The sequence below is a fragment of the Dermochelys coriacea genome, chromosome 3 (assembly GCF_009764565.3).
Source record: "Dermochelys coriacea isolate rDerCor1 chromosome 3, rDerCor1.pri.v4, whole genome shotgun sequence".
NCBI lineage: Eukaryota > Metazoa > Chordata > Testudines > Dermochelyidae > Dermochelys > Dermochelys coriacea.
The window spans coordinates 134,622,808-134,643,912 of record NC_050070.1 but is presented as its reverse complement, the minus strand read 5'-3'; the positions used below and the strand labels follow the sequence as shown (position 1 = coordinate 134,643,912).

Genomic DNA, 21,105 nt, shown 5'->3' with positions numbered 1-21,105 from the left:
AGTACTTAGCTTCTCCTAGGATCTGAGTGTCTTAATTAACCACCTCCTTTCAGTTACAAACCATAATCATTTTGATCTTCAAGGAGCTAAGAGTTCATTGTCTCTCATATGAAGGTACTTACACAGATATCCTGGCCTATCATCATACCACTCAAGCCTCCACCAATGTGGCACTCCCCAGCTTTAATACAGTGCTTTCCTCACTGCTTCATTTCACTCCAAATACTCTTTTCAAGGTAGTTCCCCACAACTACAAACTTCCAGGGAACAGTATCAGAGGGGTAGCCATGTTAGTCTGGATCTAGATTTTTTGCCGCTTTTCCAGGGAACAGTTACTTTCTCCCCACCTCCTTATCGTTCCTTATTGGGAAGGAATCCTTTTGGAATGCTAATTAACGTATTTTCTAATGTTTACGGTCCCTAAGCCAGGAGACAACTCAGTAGAGGCTTACTAAAGAGACTGTGGGAAGGGCAGGGAATTTTAATGATTATTTATGATTTCTAATTGCAGTAGCACAGTGAATAGGGACCCACTGTGCTAGGCCTTGCACTGACATAACAAAACAATGGCCCCTATCTAAAAGGGGCTTACAATGCAAGTTTCAGGCTTTGTCTACACTTACCAGGGATCTGTGCAGCCGCGATCAATGCAGCAGGGGTCAATTTAGCAGCTCTAGTGAAGACCTGCTAAAATCGACCGCAAAGCACTCTCCTCCAGTCGACTCTGGTACCTTACTCCTCTTGTTCCGGTGGAGTAAGTTAACGGGAAAGCGCCTCCCATCAACTCAGCGCAGGGTAGACATCGCAGTAAGTCGACCCAAGCTATGTCAACTCTAGCCATGTTATTCACATAGCTGGAGTAGCGTAACTTAGAGATTGTTTGAGAGTAGAGGGACAGAGAAGAGGAGCCCCAGAACATACCATTGCAGGATCCAGGCACACGACAGACATGGGGTGATATTCTACTCCACTGAAATGAACAGCAAGACCCCCCATTAACTCCAATGGGGCCAGGACTGTACCCCAGCTGCTTCCTTAGGTACTTAGGTGAAGGGCTAGTTAGTGTGATTACAGGTGCTTCACAACACCAAAGAGAGTGTAGCCAAGAAATCCCCAACCCTCCTCAGTGCAATGTTCTTTAGGGAGGCCGGGGGGAGTTTTAGTTTGCAGCACATCCAGGAGATTTCCCATTAGCAATAGTGAGCTCTAAATTGTTACCCTTCTAGTTACACTTGGAGAGAATGAACAAGTCTAATACATCAGTCTTTTTCTTCTATTTAAATGTAATAAAGAGTACAGTTTATTATATTTCTACAATTATGGGTGCTCTTCTATAATCCCTATTTAATAAAAGTAAGAAGCAATTGCTTACATCTTTTCTGTTTGACAGGGTTCATGAAATCTGAGGATTGTTTGTAAAGTAGTTTTGGAAGAAGTTCTATTGCATACTCTGATGATATTTGTTGATCTGCAGTCCATAGCAGTTTAACTCAAAAAGCTGTTAGCCTCTCTCCTAATTTTGACCATGGAGAGACCCCAAAGACCATCATACATTTGAGAGTTGCTGATGACAATCATTGGCTGTACTTTGCCTGAACTTGCTTTTGATGCTTTCATTACAAGCTTCTCCAGGAGTAGTTTTAAGTCCTTTAAATAATCTTTTTGCTATTGGTAGAAGCAAACAGAGGACCAAGGCCATTCACACTTTGTTTTCTTTAGTTAATAGTGAGTTCTTTCTGCAGCACCCTCTGCTACTGCCTTATCTAGGACTTCTCTAAATAGCTCAGTCTTGTGCATTTTGCAAATACAAGCTAGTTTGCTTAGCCATTAACCTAGCAAGATTAGAACTCAAGGTACCTACGTGCTACTACATTTGCTGCCACCGATAGTCACAGATCTTTGAGACTACAGGAGTGCAAATTATATATGGTTATACCACATATCCCATACTTCTCACTGCTACAGGTTAACTAGAAGTTGGACCATATAATTTGTGGATGGTGGCAACATCATTACTTCCTTCTCAAACTCAAAGTTTAAGTACTGCTTGTCAATTAATTCAGTTTCTGTAAATTCCAAATCAACATGAAACAGAGTTGCTTATCTTGCATTTTTACTTGAACTGACAGGTATCATATACCTCTTCTTTCCAAAACCCAATTGTTGCTGTAGTGTGCTGCTAACAAGCAGGCATGGCACACATTTAATAAGATGGCTAATAAGTACCTTGTGTATATGGAAGGATTTGCCTCCACTATACTCATTATTGCAACACAGATTATTGCTTGAGACTCAGGTAAATTCTACCAGGGCAAGTAATGGCTTTACCTGCCTATACTAGGAGTTTGCACCACTGTCAATATGCTTGCCACTTGTCTGCAAGTTACTACAGCTGAAATTCTTTCTAAGTATTAGGGACAAGAACCTCACCTTTGTCCCTGTATGTTGTGCATATAATGACTTTCAAGCTGTGGATCAAACTTTCTTACAGCTCACCATCCATATTAGAGGATTTTTTTTTTAATCCTAGAAAATAAATGGTGAGGAGACACAGACTAGACATTTGTCTACTCTCCAAGTCAGGGCTAGAGATACATTTTGCAGGTTTTTTCACAACTTGCTATAGACCCTTTAATAGCTTTTACCCACCATTTAGACAGTAACTGTGGAAGACTCCAACCCACTCTAATTTGCTCTTAAACTCAGTACTGTTTAATTTGACAACGTTAGAAATTTTTAGACTCAACCACAAACGCATTCTAAAATGAAGTCTGAACAGAGGTGCTCCCAACTGCAGAGACAGAACTTGATGACAACTATCATGAAAAGTCCTTTATTGAAAAAGCTGACAGACATTACTAATCTCGTAAGAGAAAGGCAACATTATAGAAAAGGAACATGTGGCAAGCAAAAGCTACCAATGCACTCAAACTGCAAAATTAAATCATCTGATATTTCTCGGACGGGAAAGAGAAATGAAAAGATAAATTACAACAATATAAAAAGATTCATGAAGCATAGGCTGAACGTACCTTGCATCATCAACTCTCCCTCCACTTCCACTGTTGCAATATTTATAACAGCAATTTTCGACAAATGGAAATTGTGGAGAGAATGAAATAGTTTAGACAAGTTGTCCAGGTGACAATGCTGTAGTTAAAGAAGTTATGAATTACTTTACAGGTGCTCTAGCTGCTGCTGAGGTTGTGCTAGAACGATTGCTAGAAATTTAAATCCTGCTCTAGGAGGGTGAACTTGAGTGGTAAGCCACTACAATTAATCACAAAACCACTGCTATTTTAAACACTCAATTTAAATGCAGGAGTTAAAGCTCTCATTAGATAAGTTAACATTATTATAAGAACCTGAAATAGTAAGCATTCTGTAATTCTTAAATGAATGGATTATTCAAGATTAGTTTTTCTATTTAAATTCCATGTTTAAAGAAATGTTACAGTACTAACCTGACCCTTCTGTTATTTTGCATCATACAGACAGCAGTCACCATAAGAGAGACTGTCAACTTGAAAAATTTTGGGCAAATTCACTCCGAATTATTTCAGGTATTATACACTTACCCATGAACTTCCGTTCCAAATTTTTTTTTTTAAATAAATAAAGCCAGTCACTTCTCCTATTTTGTTTTTAAACATGGCTTTCCTCCAGCCTCTGCCTCTGACCCAGAAATTGTGAAAAAATTCTGAATATAATGCAGGGAGATTCAAATATGAAATGCTCATAAATATTACTTGTAACAGTAGTAATCACTTCTGCCTAAGATTTTAATATTTGTTAAAATGTGTAGAAAATTAAAGAAAGAGCACCTGACCATTCACTCTAGATGCCCTTATCATTTGAGCACAATTAAGAATTTCCGTGGCAACTCTATCCAACCCTTAAAAAAAAAAGCAAAACCAGGCAAATTAAGGATTGGTGTACTCAAACTTGACCTAATGGAACCAATAAGCCCAAAAGATCATGAGTGATCTGTACAATCTTCCACAATTCTCATTTCAGGAAACTATTAACATCCTCCCCTCCCCCCAGTTTGAGTCCTGGGCATGCCCCTCCAAAAGAAAGCAATGTATGCTGCCCAATATACAGTCTCATAGACTTTAAGGTCAGAAGGGACCATTATGATCATCTAGTCTGACCTCCTGCACAATGCAGGCCACAGAATGTCACCCACCCACTCCTGCAATAAACCTCTCACCTATGTCTGAACTATTGAAGTCCTCAAATCATGGTTTAAAGACTTCAAGGTGCAGAGAATCCTCCAGGAAGTGACCTGTGCCCCATGCTGCAGAGGAAGGTGAAAACCCCCCAGGGTCTCTTCCAATCTGCCCTGGAGGAAAATTCCGTCCTGACCCCAAATATGGCGATCAGCTGAACACTAAGCACGTGGGTAAGACTCACCAGCCAGACACCCAGCAAAGAATTCTCTGTAGTAACTCAGATTCCATCCCATCTAACATCCCACCACAGGCCATTGGTTCTATTTACCATGAATAGTCAACGATCAACTAATTGCCAAAATCATGTTATCCCATCATACCATCTCCTCCATAAACTTATCGAGCTTAATCTTGAAGCCAGATAGGTCTTTTGTCCCGCCCCCCCCCCCCCCCGATTCCCTTGGAAGGCTGTTCCAGAACTTTACTCCTCTGATGGTTAGAAACCTTCGTCTAATTTCAAAGTCTAAACTTCCCGACGGCCAGTTTATATCCATTTGTTCTTGTGTCCACATTGGTACTGAGCTTAAATAATTCCTCTCCCTCCCCGGTATTTATCCCTCTGATATATTTATAGAGAGCAATCATACCTCCTCTCGGCCTCCTTTTGGTTAGGTTAAACAAGCTAAGCTCCTTCAATCTCCTTTCATAAGACAGGTTTTCCATTCCTCAGATCATCCTAGTAGCCCCTCTCTGTACCTGTTCCAGTTTGAATTCATCCTTCTTAAACATGGGAGACCAGAACTGCATACAGTATTCCAAATGAGGTCTCACCAGTGCCTTGTATAACGGTACTAACACCTCCTTATCTCTACTGGAAATACCTCGTCTGATGCATCCCAAGACTGCATTAGCTTTTTTCACAGCCGTATCACATTGGTGGCTCATAGTCATCCTGTGGTAAACCAGTACTCCAAGGTCCTTCTCCTCCTCGTTACTTCCAATTGATGCATCCCATTTTATAACTGAAATTCTTATTAATCCCTAAATGCATAACCTGACACTTCTCACTATTAAATTGCATCCTATTACTATTACTCCAGTTTACAAGGTCATCCAGATCCTCCTGTATGATATCCCGGTCCTTCTCTAAATTGGCAATACCTCCCAGCTTCATGTCATCCACAAACTTTATTAGCACACTCCCACTTTTTGTGCCAAGATCAGTAATAAAAAGATTAAATAAGATCGGTCCCAAAACCAATCCCTGACGAACTCCACTGGTAACCTCCCTCCAGCCTGACAGTTCACATTTCAGTATGACCCGCTGTAGTCTCCCCTTTAACCAATTCCTTATGCACCTTTCAATTTTCATATGGATCCCCATCTTTTTCAATTTAAGTAATAATTCCCCATGTGGCACAGTATCAAACGCCTTACTGAAATCTAGGTAAATTAGATCCACTGCATTTCCTTGGTCTAAAAAATTTGTTACTTTCTCAAAGAAGATCAGGTTGGTTTGGCACGATCTACCTTTTGTAAACCCATGTTGTATTTTGTCCCATTTACCTCAATGTCTGTAACTACTTTCTCCTTCAAAATTTTTTCCAAGACCTTGCATGCTACAGATGTCAAACTAACAGGGCTGTAGTTACCCAGATCACTTTTTTTTCCTTTCTCAAAAATAGGAACTATGTTAGGAATTCTCCAATCACATGGTACAATCCTGAGTTTACGGATTCATTAAAAATTCTTGCTAATGGGCTTGCAATTTCATGCACCAGTTCCTTTAATATTCTTGGAAGAAGATTATCTGGGCCCCACCAATTTAGTCCCATTAAGCTGTTCGAGTTTTGCTTCTACATCAGATATGGTAACATCTACCTCCATATCCTCATTCCCATTTGTCATTCTACCATTATCCTTAAGATCCTCATTAAAGACTGATGCAAAATATTTGTTTACCTATTTGGCCATGCCTTGATTATCCTTAACCTCCACTCCACCCTCAGTGTTTAGTGGTCCCACTTCTTTGTTTTCTTCTATAGCCATATAAATAAGAACCTTTTACTATTGGTTTTAATTCCCTTTGCAAGGTCCAACTCTACTCGACTTTTAGCCTGTCTCACTTTATCCCTACATGTTCTGACCTCAATTAGGTAGCTTTCCTTGCTGATCCCTCCCATCTTCCACTCCCTGTATGCTTTCTGCTTCTTCTTAATCACCTCTCTAAGATGCTTACTCATCCAGCTTGGTCTACAACTCCTTCCTATGAATTTTTTCCCCTTTCTTGGGATACAGGCTTCTGATAGCTTCTGCAGCTTTGATTTAAAGTAATCCCAGGCCTCCTCTGCCTTTAGATCCACAAGTTCTTCAGTCCAATCCACTCCCTTAACTAATTTCCTTAATTTCTGAAAGTCAGCCCTTTTGAAATAAAAAACCCTAGTTGCAGATTTTTGTTTATCCTTCCATTCAGTTTGAACTGCATTAGCTCATGATCACTCGAACCAAGGTTGTCCCATACAACCATTTCTTCTACAAGGTCCTCACTACTCACCAAAACCAAATCTAAAATGGCATCCCCTCTTGTTGGTTCAGTAACTACTTGATGAAGGAATCCATCAGCTACCGCATCTAGGAAAATCTATTACTAGCACTTGTCCTCCAGTCTATATCTGGGAAGTCTCTCATGATCATGCAGTTCCCATTAGTATTTACTTCATTAAAAACATTAAAGAGGACTCTATCCATACTCAAATTAAATCCCGGAGGTTTATAGCACACCCCAAGCACTATCACAGAAGACGCTCTCTTAGTTTTCTTCTCCAAAGTGATTTTTGCCCAGATGGACTCTGTCTTATCCATTCCATCGCTTCTTTTTTTTTTTTTTTTTAGTCTACCTCATCACTGCTATATAATGCTACTCCACCACCTTTACCTTTATTTCTCTTTCCTAAACAGCACATACCCTTCAATACCTGTAGTCCAGTCATGACTACTATTCCACCATGTTTCTGTTATCTCTATAATCTGGTTTCACTTCCTGCACCTGTAGCTCTAGTTCCTCCATTTTGTTACCTAGGTTCCTCGCACTGGTGTACAAACATCTTAATTTTTGCCATTTGGACTCGCTCACATTCTTTATCCGATTAGGCACGGACATTCTACCACCTTAGTATGACCTATTAGGCTGGTATCCACACTGCCCTTCCTCCTTATGTCCATTCTCCTACCCACGGCTGTATCATTTCTTTGTTTTCTTCCATCTCAATGTGAAAATCCGGCATGGAGATTACCTGGTCATCTCCCAACCATCTCCCCCAAATTACTAGTTTAAAGCTCTCTTAATCAGTTGTGCTAGCCTCCATCCTAGAAGTTTATTTCCTTCCCTATTCAGATGAAGTCAATCCTAAGAGAACAGTCCTCTGTTCATGAATGCCTCCCAGTGGCCATACATCCCAAAGCCCTCCTTCTAGCACCGCTGCCTGAGCCATGTGTTGATAGTCATAATCTTGTCGCACCTTTGTTGCCCTTCTCTAGGATCACCTGAGCCTGATTTCCTTAAGCGTCGTCTCCAGTCTGGCATAGTCTCCCTTGATACATTCTAGCAAGAATCTATCAGTATCATTTGTTCCCACATGAAGGATGATCAATGGATTGTTTCCTGCTCCCTTTAGGATCCTCTTCAACCTCAGGTCCACATCCTGTATCTTAGCACCTGAAAAAGAGCACACCCTTCTATTCTCTGGATCAGCTCTGGTTACAGGCCTGTCTATTCTTCTCAGTAGGGAGTCCCCAATCACGTAGACCTGCCTTTTCCTGGTGATGGTGCGATTCTCTGTTCTATCCCCGTTCCCTGTGGCTGCAAGTCCTCTCCATTCCTATTCTCCCTTGTAATCCTCTTCAACCCATCCTGTATCCTCCTGGGGCTCATATTTGGGGTTGTGTCCATTGACTCTTCCCCTTTTCCTATAGGACTAGCTGCTCTTCTCTTCTTCCTTGCCCTTCCACCTTCAGTGACCACCTACTGTGCCCTTTCTTCATTTTCCAACTCTGCAAACCTGTTCTTGAGCTCTATTTCTCCTTCACTAGCCCGTCTTTTCCTCTGCCTGGTTCTTTTAGTCACATGCTTCCACCGTCCGTTTTCTTCACCCAGCAGTCTCCCCTCAGAGTTCTTCGGTCCTGCTTCCATCTGCAAGTCTGAGCTCTTCCCTTCAGCCGCCTCATGTCTTTGCTCCATAATCTGCTCAAACCCCCTTCTAAACTCAACCAGACTTTCTACCTGCCTCTCCAATCCTCAGATCTTTTCCTCCATCAGCTCTATCAGGTGGCACTTCATGCAGATGAAACTCTTTCCAGGTCCCCCTTCCAGGATCATGTACATGCCGCAGCTTCCACATCCAATCATCTTCATTGTGTCTTCCACTACTTGGATCATTACCACTGCTGCATCTGTATCTGTCATAGCCTTCCCACCTAAATCCTGTTAGTCCAGGTAACAAACCACACCAAAACACCACCACTCACAGCAAAATCAACCCCAAACAAGCACCGCAATACAAACTCCCCATCAAACCCCCCTGTTTACTCCTCTGTTTGCTGGCTCCTGTGTCGCTGCCTGACTGGCTGGCTACCTTTATAGGACCCCTACTCAGAGAAGCCCTGCCCCCTAATTAAGGCTCAGCTTCTCTCCCAGCACAAAGCCCCTACAAGCCTCTACACATACAAACAAAACCAAATACAAAAACCTTCCCCTCCAACAGAACTCCCAGTCAAACTCCCCTGTTTACAGCTCTGTTTGCTGGCTCCTGTGCCGCTGCAGCAGTCCTCTGCCAACATGGCAGTAAGGACTTCTTGTCCCCTAAACTGAGCCTCAAGGCAGGGGGAGGTAGAGGTTTCCTCCACTTTGGACTGGATCCCAATCCACACAAAACCAAGGAGCAGCCCTTTAAGTACAGCTGACTGAAGCTTTTTAAATCATGTGTCAAAATTTTGACTCTACCCAAAAAAGAACACATTTTTCATTAAAGGTGTCCCTGTTTTTTTGACCAACTCTAATGAGGAGCAGGGAGGCCACAGCCAACCTCAAGATCAATGGTAGAGGACCCCCATTCCTCCTACCCTTGCAGAGTCTCCTGCTCATAACAGCAGCCAGCTCCCCACTCCCCTAACAGTGACAGCAGCATTGGAGTCGCCTCTCTGTAGACTGAAGAAAGCAAGACTGCATTGGTTTATCCTTTGTTCACACCTGAAAAGAATTAAAACACTTTTGAAAAAATGAAATCTTAAAGATTCTACAGAATTTAATGACAGTCCCACAGAAAAATTCCTGCTTGCTCTGGGTGACTGGCTTTTCTGAATCTTGGCCCAAAGTACTCTATAGACATACTTTAGTACAAAGTTAAGGAAGCTTCAAAGATCCCATACTATGATTGTTTAAAAAGACACCAAACTTTTCTTTTCATTCCAAGCTGACCTAGGCCTTCCTAATTTACAACAAATGCTTGACTTATCACTGTGATGACTCCAGAGAACAATGTTGCAATTTGGTTTTAAATGACAAATCAAGAACACAAAAATAAATGCGAAGCTTCTTTTCAAGTTTCCAATATTATGGGGGCGGGGGGTGAGTGGGAGGGGAATGAAACAATGAACTACAGTGGTGAAATAGTTACCACTGCAGTATTAGGAGGAACAGAAAGGGGAGGGGTTGATTTATCAGGCCTGAGTTAAAAGCACACCTGTCAAAACACTGATTTCAGTTGCCAGGAAGAGAACAAAGCACGATTATGCTGCCAACACTGGCATGTCTGGGGCTGATTTAACTGGAGCTATGATCCTAAACATAGAAGCATCAACTTGGCAAGAGACTTTCAGGGGGAGGGGGAAGACTTTATTTATTATTTTACGCAAATACTTAAATTGTTCATATTAGTGTATATTACCCAGGGTTTTAATACACAAGGGTTGGATGCCCCAAAAAGGTTTTTAAAACAGCTGTAAAATGTAATTTTGGTATTTACTTTGAGTTACAGTTGTAGGAATAAGGTTTCAAGAATAGGAAAGTATGGAGCAAGAAAGCAAACGTGATGGAATTTAGGTGAAACAACAAGAGTCACAAGCTTCTAACATTCAAGAAGGTCAGAAATTTAACTTACTTAAAGTCATGAAGTTTGTTACTATCCTTATACAGCACAAGTTAATTTGTATTTAACAAGCATGTTAAAATATTTGTCTCATCGTATGACCCACGATAAGAACATAAGAATGGCCATATTGGGTCAGACTAAAGGTCCATCCAGCCCAGTATCCTGTCAGCTGATAGTGGCCAATGCCAGATGCCCCAGAAGGAGTGAACCTAACAGGTAATGATCAAGTGATCTCTCTCCTGCCATCCATCTCCACCCTCTGACAAACAGAGGCTAGGGACACCATTCCTTACCCATCCTGGCTAATAGCCATTATGGACTTAACCTTCATGAATTTAGCCAGGGTAATGAGTAATTATAGCTCATCCATCAAATTTGATGGGAGACTCCATCATCAAAATTTCTGTACTGTTAAAGCTAAATGTGCACTTAATTTTATGCTGCTATGTGCGCTAATTCTACCTTCAGAAAAATGAAGCTTTTTAAAAAAAAAAAAAAAAACACAACAACAACAACAAAACAAACCACCACCAACAACAAAAACACACATACTTTTTTGGAGCCATTGTTAACTTAGGGCATTAGAATTAATTTTTGGAAAGAAGGAAAGACTATAGGCTTTTAACTTTGCCCAAGTACCCTGAGTAATAGTTTGAAGTGCCCATCTACACATTTTAAAAAACACTTATTTTACACAGCCATTTTCAGTTCAAACCCTGCTATTTGGGGGCTGAAAATATTTTGAGAGCTAAGAAACTGACAGTCTGAAAACAAAAACATCCAATAGCTAAGTTGAAGAATCTAAAGGCTAAAGAATCTATAAATTGGTATTAAAGCTCCAAAGTTAATTTTAATGCAACTTCTCTGCTTCTTACAAGTCAATGTAAAAATTTTAATGGAATTTCTATGTTCTAGCCAACAGTGCTCAAACACAAACACCTTCATGCCAAATAGTAAACTGAAAAATCAAGCTGGATCTTCTCAAGTTTACCAACACTACACAAAACCTTGTCACCCCAACATAATTTTCATTCTATTTAGGCATATATATCATTTCAGAAGTGTGAGGTCCGAGGTTTTAAAAGTTCTTTGATGTCCATTTCTGTTAATTTAAATGGAAGTTAAACACATAGGCACTTTTGAAAATTCCACTAGGCATCTATCTGCATCATTAGGTGCGTAAATACTTTTAAAAATCTGGCCCAATATTTCTAAAGACCTTATAAAAAAAAAAAGTAGTAAATTATGAAGTTACGGTTTTTATTTTTGTGTGCACACACACAAGCAAATACTGATGTCATTAGAACTAGGAGAGCAGTAATTTGGCTATCACCAATCAAAAGCTCCAAAACATATTTTCCTTTGAGAAAAAGGTTACAGTCAGAAAATTAATGGGATGTTTGGGCAAGAATTTAACCCTCTGTTTTAGCCAAAAAAAAAAAAAAAAAGTCATTGAACGTGCCCTTTTCAAGATTTCTAGTGGAGAAACTTGACTGGGGGGAATCTGAGATGAGATTTGGAGGAAAGGAACTCAAAGCAACAGCTGTAAAACAGCTCACTTAAGTAAGATTGAAGATATATTTAAATTATTATTATTTTAGAACAAGGAAGATGGGGAAGTTGGAGAGGCAAGTAGGATCAGGGAAAGACTAGACCATGACTGCATTTTTGAAAGAGCCAACAGCTGTTCACGGATGGTGTCAAAGATGCAAAACACAATCTTAACTACAAACAAAACGAATAGGTCAGAGTTAAAGCTGTGTATTTAAGTGTGATTTTCTGCTGTTTGTTGGGATTACTGAGGGCAGTAGTCCTGTTGAAATGAAACTGCATATGTTAGATAGGCCATTAGTGTTGTAGAATGGTGGAGTGTTGTGACTGTATTGGACTAATGCTTGAAAAATTAGTTTGTGCTAGGTGTTGCCTTTAATGTAGGAGTTCCTTGCTTTTGGTATTTGCATTGTAAGGAAACATATCTGATCAACCTTAACTCTAGTTTAAAGAAGTTTGCGTATGGGATTTTTTAATTTTGTTTACTTGTTAGAGTCTAGGATAGAGTTAACACATTCAGAGGAGGCAATTTTGCTCCGATAGGTTAGGTTTTCAACCCACATATGAGATAAGTAGAACATTAACAACTCTTTGGAAGGTTAAGGACTTTATACACAAAACACTATATTGCATAGAACCAATAAAATAGGTATATTTCCAAGAGATAGTCACTGTATGAAAAAAACGCATTAAACAAGCTACTGTGAGTTTTACTTTAAAAACATGTTGCAACAAGTCATCCAACTGCAGATTAGAATTACTAGTTTATAGAAACTACTTTATCCACTGCAATCTAGACATATACGTTGCTACATGTAGCAGGCAAGTTTATCTCCAAACACTAAATTAACTTTAACACCACTTTCTGGACAAGCTCAAAAAATGCACAAAAAATACAATGCCCATCCTACTTAGGCACAACTGGTAAAATGCAATATGTTTATGCTGTAATGTGTTCTTTGGTGGTCTGGAAAAGCCAATGGGTCTAATTTTTAGTGGTGCTCCAATACAAGAACATGGGAATGGCAGGTGCTTAGAACCTTGGGGCTGGGGGTGGAGAAGGGGAGAATCAAGACCTTGATGTTAGAGTACACTAAACCATGAAAAAAGATCCTTGAGAACAGTATAAAAGAAAAAAACAAAAAGAAATACAAGATAAGAAACTCAAAGAAGTGACCTAATTTTACAAAAGATACATAGATAAAAAAGGTGGCACATCCATGCCATTGAATTAAAACAAATCCTATTCCTTTAGGAAAGGCTTACTTTGGAAGTCATTAGGGAGAGATGACACCAACTAAAATTTGCAAGTATTGTTCTATGCTAGCATAGCATTCTGAAAAGTTGGCTGCAAGATGGACAGCAATACTACTACTGTCCACTTACATATCTCCTTTTTTCCCCCCACAGATCTCAAAGCACTTCAAGATGGACAAGCATTACCCCCATGTTACAGATTGGGAAACTGAGGGACAGAGAATTTAAGCCGCTATGGCTAAACTAAGGCTTCAGGCTGAGAGAATATTCTTTACTGTTTTAACAACTTCCTAACTATGGCAAGGCTTGGCCTCGAAATTCCAAGTTAGTTTTAATCTTTTCTCATTGGCCAGGACTGGTGCCATTACATAGGGTTTTTTTTTGGGGGGGGGGGCAGAGGGGAGAAGAGGAAGGAAAAGCAGGAGCTCTATGATTGGACATATTTACTTAAAAGAATTTACCACTTTCGTTATTTGCCGTCCATTTGGGTTTATTCTTAGGGAAAAAACAAACAGTTAACCTGAAGTTAAGGCTAAATCCAAAACAAAACAAAAAACTCTCTCTCAAGTCCACCGAAAAACAAAACAAAACCAACCAACCAACTCTGGAAGTGTTTTGCATATTTTTTTAAAGTAAATTTACACTAGAAAGCCTGGAAATTGCAAATTAAGGATTCACCACAATAAAAAAAACATACAAAACATTTGTAATCCTTGTGGATTTGTTAACGCTGCAGGTCTCTCTCTCCCCCTTCCCAACTCTCACAAAGGTAAGGGAGATCACTTGAAAACATAGACCCACATCATCCAGGGACTCCAGGATGGAAACTGTCCCCAAAGTTTTCTGAATGCAGCTATGGGTTTGTCTCTAATTGTCACACTAAGGAGAGCTCACTGTTTTGAAAAGTATAGCCCATATAGATTAATCTCAGACCTATCATAGCCTATCAAAAGCCAAGAATTTTTCTCCATAAGGAGAGGACAGAGAAAGAAAAGCTGAAGAGAAACAATCTGGAGTTCAGAGGGTTGAAAAGAAACTCGAGGGGAACAGAGGTCTTTGCAAGATTTCAGTATCATCTTCTGACTGGAATAATCTCTTTTTCCTCTCTCGGTTATTTTAATTGTTCACTCCACCATAATTTGAGTGGTCCTGCTGGGAAGGACCTCAGAGAAACTCTAGGAAAGAGATTATTTGATTTTTGCTTTCCTCATATGCAGCAGGGATCCTACCTCAGCTAGGAGCAAGGCAACAAGAGTGATTTGGTTAACAGCTGACAGTAGTTTAATCACAGTAGGTTCTGCATCCCCACCAGTACCCTCCCTGGCTCCTGAGGCACCTCTGTCCTACTGTCTTGGACACCTTCTCACTATCCCTTTCTGGTGCCTCTTAGCCATGGCAACAAGCCCTTCAATATCTCTAAAACAGCCAACCTCTATGCATTTTAGGGTGGGGGGGAAGGAGATGCTCAGCATATTCGACAAACAGCATTCAATGAGTGTGTGAGAATGCTATTTGTATGGGTATTATAGTGTTAATCTATTTATATCACATTTGTTTATTCAGCTTTTAAAAACAGTTTCCTATTTTCAGTTTTGCTATTCCCTTCTTAATTTAAATAAAGCCACATCTGGTAGACTGTCCACTTTCTGTGATTTCACTGTTCACTTTGCGTGTGTGATTTCTTTAAATTATAAGCTACTCTGAGTTTCCATGGAAAGTTTCGTGCAGGTACTAACACCTACACTCAGGATGTGGAACTTGTTTTTTCCAGCTGGAGGCACGGAATGTTCTAAAACCAGGTACTGGAATTAAACTAGGATTTGGAAGGTGCAGGCCAATAAGTGTTCGCTAACGTGCAGTATAGAATCCTAATCTAGACAAGGCCCTGGAAAGTCTGCCAATGGCTCCAGTAAACCCAAATCTCCCTAGCCCTCTCATTTAATTTGGTGCCCTTGTTCAGAAATAAGTGGTTTGACTCTCTTTAAAGAGTGTTAAATAGTTAAAAAACAAAACAAAACAAACGGTTCTGGTCACCTAAACACCCTTAACTCTTTCTTCAGTATTATAACTGTTAACCAGAAACTCTTAGATAAACATTCAACCATCAGTTTCATGAAGTCAAACAGCAACAATAAGACAATACATTACTTTAATATTACCAAACCCATATGATAGTTAAAGACGACTTGAGTGTCTGATTGGTTTCAGGTTGTACCCCAAGGTCACAATTAAGGATGTACAGGTAAGCAATTTTCACAGTTTTGAACATTTTCTTTTTCATCAAATGGAACTTGAATTTATAATTTCTCAACTTCTTTATGTTTTGAGAAACTACAATGATTTCTTCAGGATTTTTTAAGCACATGTATCAGATAGAGACAGGTAAAGTCCTTCTTTCAATCTTGATTCTATGGTTTTTTTGCCTTGGAATTTCTTTAGATTAATACTAAAATTTGGAATTGCTTAGTGACAAGAGACCCTGCAAGCCACTCAGAGTTGGGAAGGAACATGGTCCACACCACCTCTCCCTTCATTACTACAATCGATGTGGGTCATGAAGACTGCAACATATACAATGCATACATGTACATTTATAAGTGTTACTTCTATATTTAAAAGGTAAAAATGTGTTATTTAAAAGTGGACATATCTTTGTTATGTATTTTTGTGATGACACCTTTAAGTGTGAAAGAGGGGACATGGGAGAGCACAGCTGTGTGCGCCTCTCCCACCTCCTCCCCCTAGCTAAAAGCAGAGTGTACCCCTTCACTCATGCTTCTGAGAGCTCAGCTTCCTGAGAATATCTTCTCCTTCTGTTTCTTCACAAGTTGCATGAAACAAGAACACATCAAATAAAAAAGATGGATCCTATGTAGAGAGTTTATGGTGCTCGGAGCCTTCCTGCATGAAACAGTACTGATATCTACCAGATAAATCTGTCAGGTAAGTTCTAACTACTTTTTCCTCAGAGAACAAGTGAAACCGACAGGCACCACATTCAAAACAGGTAAGAGGAAACAAACGTGTCCCCCACCGCCATCCCACAAATCTACATTTGCCTCCTTTATTCCCACCCCCACACAAAGAGTTTTCTCCCTCTCCACAGGGATGGAAAATGACAGATCCTGGTACCTCCCAACTTTTCTTCTCATCTGGGGATAAAGAAAGTACATGCTACTGGCTTCCCTTCCCATGGACTCTGGTTTGGGGAAGATTACACAAAGTTAGCCTGCCTTTACACTTATCCTGCAAAACATCTCATTGCTCTCAGTGTTGCCCTGGTCAGCCAGGATTTTCTTCTCCGTTATGTCCTAGTTTGGCAGCTGTGAGATAGTACTACTATAAGGTCCCGGACTGTCCGGGAGACCCAAACTACATTAGATGACTTAGGAGGGGACAATATGCTTGTTTGGGCATATTCCACGTGTGGACTGCTGTTATTAATGCTAAATTATTAACATCCTGCACTAGATAGGGAATAGGTCAGTGAGTCTTGAGCCAGTTTCTGCTTCCACTGAGGAAAATAGTACAAAATCAAATCAAATAAATAATTCCCCGCCCCCCCCACCAAAAAACCCCCTCTTATCTGAATAGAGTAGAATCCAACCCTCGAGTCTGATGGACCAATTATTGGATAAGAAGATGCTATCAAAGTGGCAGGAAAATTTCAGATTCAGGTAATATATTTCATGAATATATTTCAAAACAACAACAAGTACACACTAGTACAGTAAATGAGTACCTAGATATACTCCCAGGCTGTGCTACATTAATTTTTTCCCCAAGCTCTGAGACAACTCAAAGTTTTTAGATGCCTTTCATAATCTTCCCCGTTCTCAATCTGTGTATAGACCTAGCACTGGCAGACAGAATGCAGTGATTGACCATTTCCTTCTGGTAGACCGAATGTCCAGGCTGGTATTATTAGATCACCTACTTTTGATACCATTGATCACAAGATGCTGTTGAGTAGCCTGAAGACATTGGCAGGAGTGATGAGCTGCCCTTCAGCAGGGTTTTTTTTTTTTTTTTGGGCAACATTGCCACAGGTAGTTATGGGCAGCTGATCCTTTTCCCAAAGGACTTAAGTGCGTGGAGCTGCAGTGTACTATTCTACCTGCCCCCATATTAAACATGTATATGAGGCCATTAGGAGAGTACTGAGCATAGGGGGTGGTGTTTTCACTATGCTGATCACATCCAACTCAGATGATGACATAGTGCTGAGTCTCAACCAGTGTCTCACTGAGATTAAGATTAGGTGAGAATGAGCTGGTTGAAGCTCAACCCATACAAGACAGAAATGACGATGGTGGGTTGGGATAAGCAACCAGAAAGGATTCCAGAGGTTACATCAACACTTATTACTGAGGAAGTGCATCCACCAGCCCTAGAGTTCACAACCCGGTGGAGATCTTAGGATCTCCCCCAGCTGGTGTTATAACTGTAATCAACTCAGCTTTTTAACAACCACACCTGGCCAGAATGTTGCGACCTCTTTCAGATGTGGGCCTTGCAATCTAGCTATGCCTTTGTCACCTTAAAATGTCTAATCTATTCCAGTGCCCTCTGCATAGGGCTAAACCTTAAAACCATTCAAACAGACTGAAGATGCAACAGCTCACTCATTAAATGTGGCATGATATAGGCGGCCTATTGTTCTTTTAGTAGAGTTTAAGGTGTTGGCTATGACCTATAAAACCCTAAACAGCCTACTGGAGAAACCACTTCTCTCCTTGTGACATACCACAGCAGCTGCAGTCAGTGGAAGCACTGAAGCTGGATCCCCTTTGTTAAGCCAGGAGGTGGCTACCAGCAGAGTGTTCTCAGGGAGGGCCCCAGGACTCTGAACTTGCTCCCCATCTTGGGCCAAAACCACCCAAGTTGATGACCTTCCAGGTACACTGCAAAAGTCTTGGTTGGGTAGATCTTTTAGAGAAAGATGAGGGTATGTTCCTGGGTATGATTTGGGTACAAAGACTTTTCTGATGCTTTTCCATTTTCATTGTTTGTTAGTTGAAGTAAACTGTTACTTCTGTATGATTATTTAAAGCTGTCGACTGATGAACTATTTTTACATGGGTATTAATGCTGATGGGTGGCGATTTTAAGTATTTTTGCTCAGAGCTTTTATACGGATGTTTTTATAATGTTAAATCTAAACAAAATGTTAAAATTTATCACCACTGGTTGCAACATGAATATTGTGGACAAGATGCCAACAGCCACTAACATTTTAATCACTCTTTTCAGAGCAAGTTTAAACAGTGTAAAAAATATCAGTAGCTGCCAACCTCTTGTCTGCAAGAAAACTCCCATCACTTACCCCCTCTGGTGAAACTACTAGTGTGAAATATGAGAAAGAAAAAAGGCTAGCATAGGCAGAGCCCCAAAAACTTAAAATGACATTAACCACAAGACCATAGCTTTTCACCATTAGATCACTAATTCAAACATGTTCCAGGATTGTAACAACCAAGTGTTGTTGGTCTAAATCCAGTTTCTAGGGGACCAGCACTCACAAAACAAAAGGATCTAAAATATTAGTAATTTTAGCAACTCCTGCAGAGAGACCAATGATTCACTAGGCATAAAAACTGAGCTCCCTCCGACTCCTTCGGGTGGTTGTCCATATTAAGAGTAGAGGAACTTCTACTGCCACTATCTCACTGGCTTTTCTGAAATGAAAGAACTAGAATCTCCATGTCCATTAATCTGACACCTTTCATCAGCACTAAATCATATTAACAAAAAAGTAGGATAGAAGTATCATGTGACAATCACCATCATTAAATCTTTCATTAATAGAAAAATAGGGTTCGAGAGGAAGAAAGGAGAGACTATGAAAAATATATATTTATTGTGAAGTCTTTTATAACTACAGAACAGAGCAGGAAGAAAGTATATTATGTCTGCTAATTTACTCAGTGTTTTTTTTTTTTTAAGTTTCTGTCTAGGAAGATAGGACTTTGCTCTGTGTGTTACAATTAGGTATATAAACTCTGTGCTAATTTTTAACAGAGTTTTTACCTAATTAGTGATATGGTTGGCTTACATATCACATGACTAGTCAGTAACCAAGACAACTAACCAACCATGTCAGTCTTGCCAGAAGCTCCCACTAGCACAAGACTGTCTTCCAGCAAATAAGCGTTTTTATTTCAATATAGCACTCCCTAATGGTGTCGGTTTATGGTTTTAATGGGTCCTCCTCCTTTCTAACTCTCTGTATAGAAGGATATCCCCGAATGCATTACCGCAGGACCTACTGGGAGAGGGGAGAACATGTTATGCCTCACTGGGGTACCACAGGATAGCTGCCCAGATTTTCCCAGAAAACAATATAATGTAACCTATGCAGATGTGGTGGTTTGTGGACACAAACTGAACTTGTCGCCAGTTAAGACCAACATGCTTAACTGGTTACAAAAAGTCACAATTACAGCTGCAATGTATACCAGCCAAAGTCTCATGTATTTGCTCCTTCATTCAAACTGTCCACATCCAGCAGCTTGTGACAAATGTATGGGCTCCAACAGGCCATGTCCCTCTCACTCCATAAATCTGATTTATACAGCAACCTCCTCTCTTTTGCCGATCATAATAAAAAACGTGGCTACAACACACCAAAGTTTTCAGAGAGTACTTTAACTAAGGTTTCAGAGTAGCAGCCGTGTTAGTCTGTATTCGCAAAAAGAAAAGGAGTACCGGTGGCACCTTAGAGACTAACAAATTTATTAGAGCATAAGCTTTCGTGAAAGCTTATGCTCTAATAAATTTGTTAGTCTCTAAGGTGCCACCGGTACTCCTTTTCTTTTTACTTTAAGTCATGCAGAAGACTTACTATTGCTCGATTTGAGGTCTCGGTGTAGGATGGGGACGATGGCTTCCTCGTGCAGGTAGAGCATCCCGCGGGCTATCTGTACCGCCCAATTCACCAGGATGTGCGGAGGGACACGGCGGCCGCAGCGGCTTCCCCCGCCGGTGGTAGCTGCCCCTGCTAGGGCTCTATTAAGGGAGCCTCCCCGAGCAAACTCCATCACCAGGCAGAGGTTGGGCTCCCGCAGGCAGACGCCGTGCAGCTCGATGATGTTGGGATGCTTCAACATGGAGAACAGCTTGGCTTCCTGCCTCACGCTCTCGGCTGTGGCCATGATGTCTTCATCGGGGTCCTGCCGGGCCGCTTTCACCGCCACTTCCTGGCCCCTCCAGGTGGCACGATACACTTTGCCGAAGCCCCCCACGCCAATGATCTCCTGTAGCTCCAGATGCTGGAAGTCAATCTGGGCTAGGGAGCCTGGCGGGTCTCCCCCGCCCCCGGCCCGCCAGTCCTGCGGAGCCGGGCTCGGGGTCGGGCGCCCGCCCTTCTCCGGCTGGCGCTGCTGGGGCGGGTACCGGCCCGGCTGGTAAGTCACGTAGTTGGCCGGGAAGATGCCGAGGCGGTGGCGGATTTTGCCCGCCCACCAGCCATCGTCCCCCGAGACGGCCGCATCCTTGGACAGCACCTCGACCACGTCGCCCCGCCGCAGGCTCAGCTCGTCCTCCCCGCTCGCCTCGTAGTCGTACAGCGCGGTCCAGAGCGGGCAGGACGCGCCGCCGCCCGCCGAGGAGCCCTCGGCCGCCGCCGCCGCCCCGGAGCCCAGCAGAGCCATGGCAGGGGCCGGGGCACGGGCCGCAGCCGCCTCAGCCGCGGCATCCGGGAGAGCCGGGGGCGCCGCCGGGGAAGCTCATCCTCACCTGCCGCCGGGGTGGGGCGGGCCCCGCTGAGCGGCCGGGGGCGAGCCACAGGTAAGGCGGCCAAGCCCGCGGGGGGCAGCGGGGCAGGGGCAGGGGTAGGCCCAGGCCGGTCTCTGCTCTGCCTCTGCCCGCAGCTTCATAGGGGCCAGCGCCGGCCGCGCCGCCCCGGCCCGAGCGGCTCCCGTCACCCAGCCCAACGGGGCCGACCTCCGCCCTCGGCCGCGCCGGATTGGCCAGCC

At 41.9% G+C, this 21,105-nt stretch overlaps 1 protein-coding gene across 4 annotated transcripts in view; it reads right to left on the bottom strand.

The window, feature by feature from the left end:
* MAP3K21 (mitogen-activated protein kinase kinase kinase 21) overlaps positions 1–21,105 on the bottom strand; it is a 60,916-nt gene extending 39,811 nt beyond the window's left edge. For 3 of the 4 annotated variants that reach the window (XM_038397847.2, XM_038397848.2, XM_038397850.2), the window contains exon 1: positions 19,974–21,105. In XM_038397847.2, coding sequence (XP_038253775.1) covers positions 19,974–20,781 — 808 coding nt within the window. In that variant the 5' untranslated portion in view covers positions 20,782–21,105. The remainder of the gene's footprint in view (positions 1–19,973) is intronic. The other variant, XM_038397851.2, reaches the window with a different exon arrangement.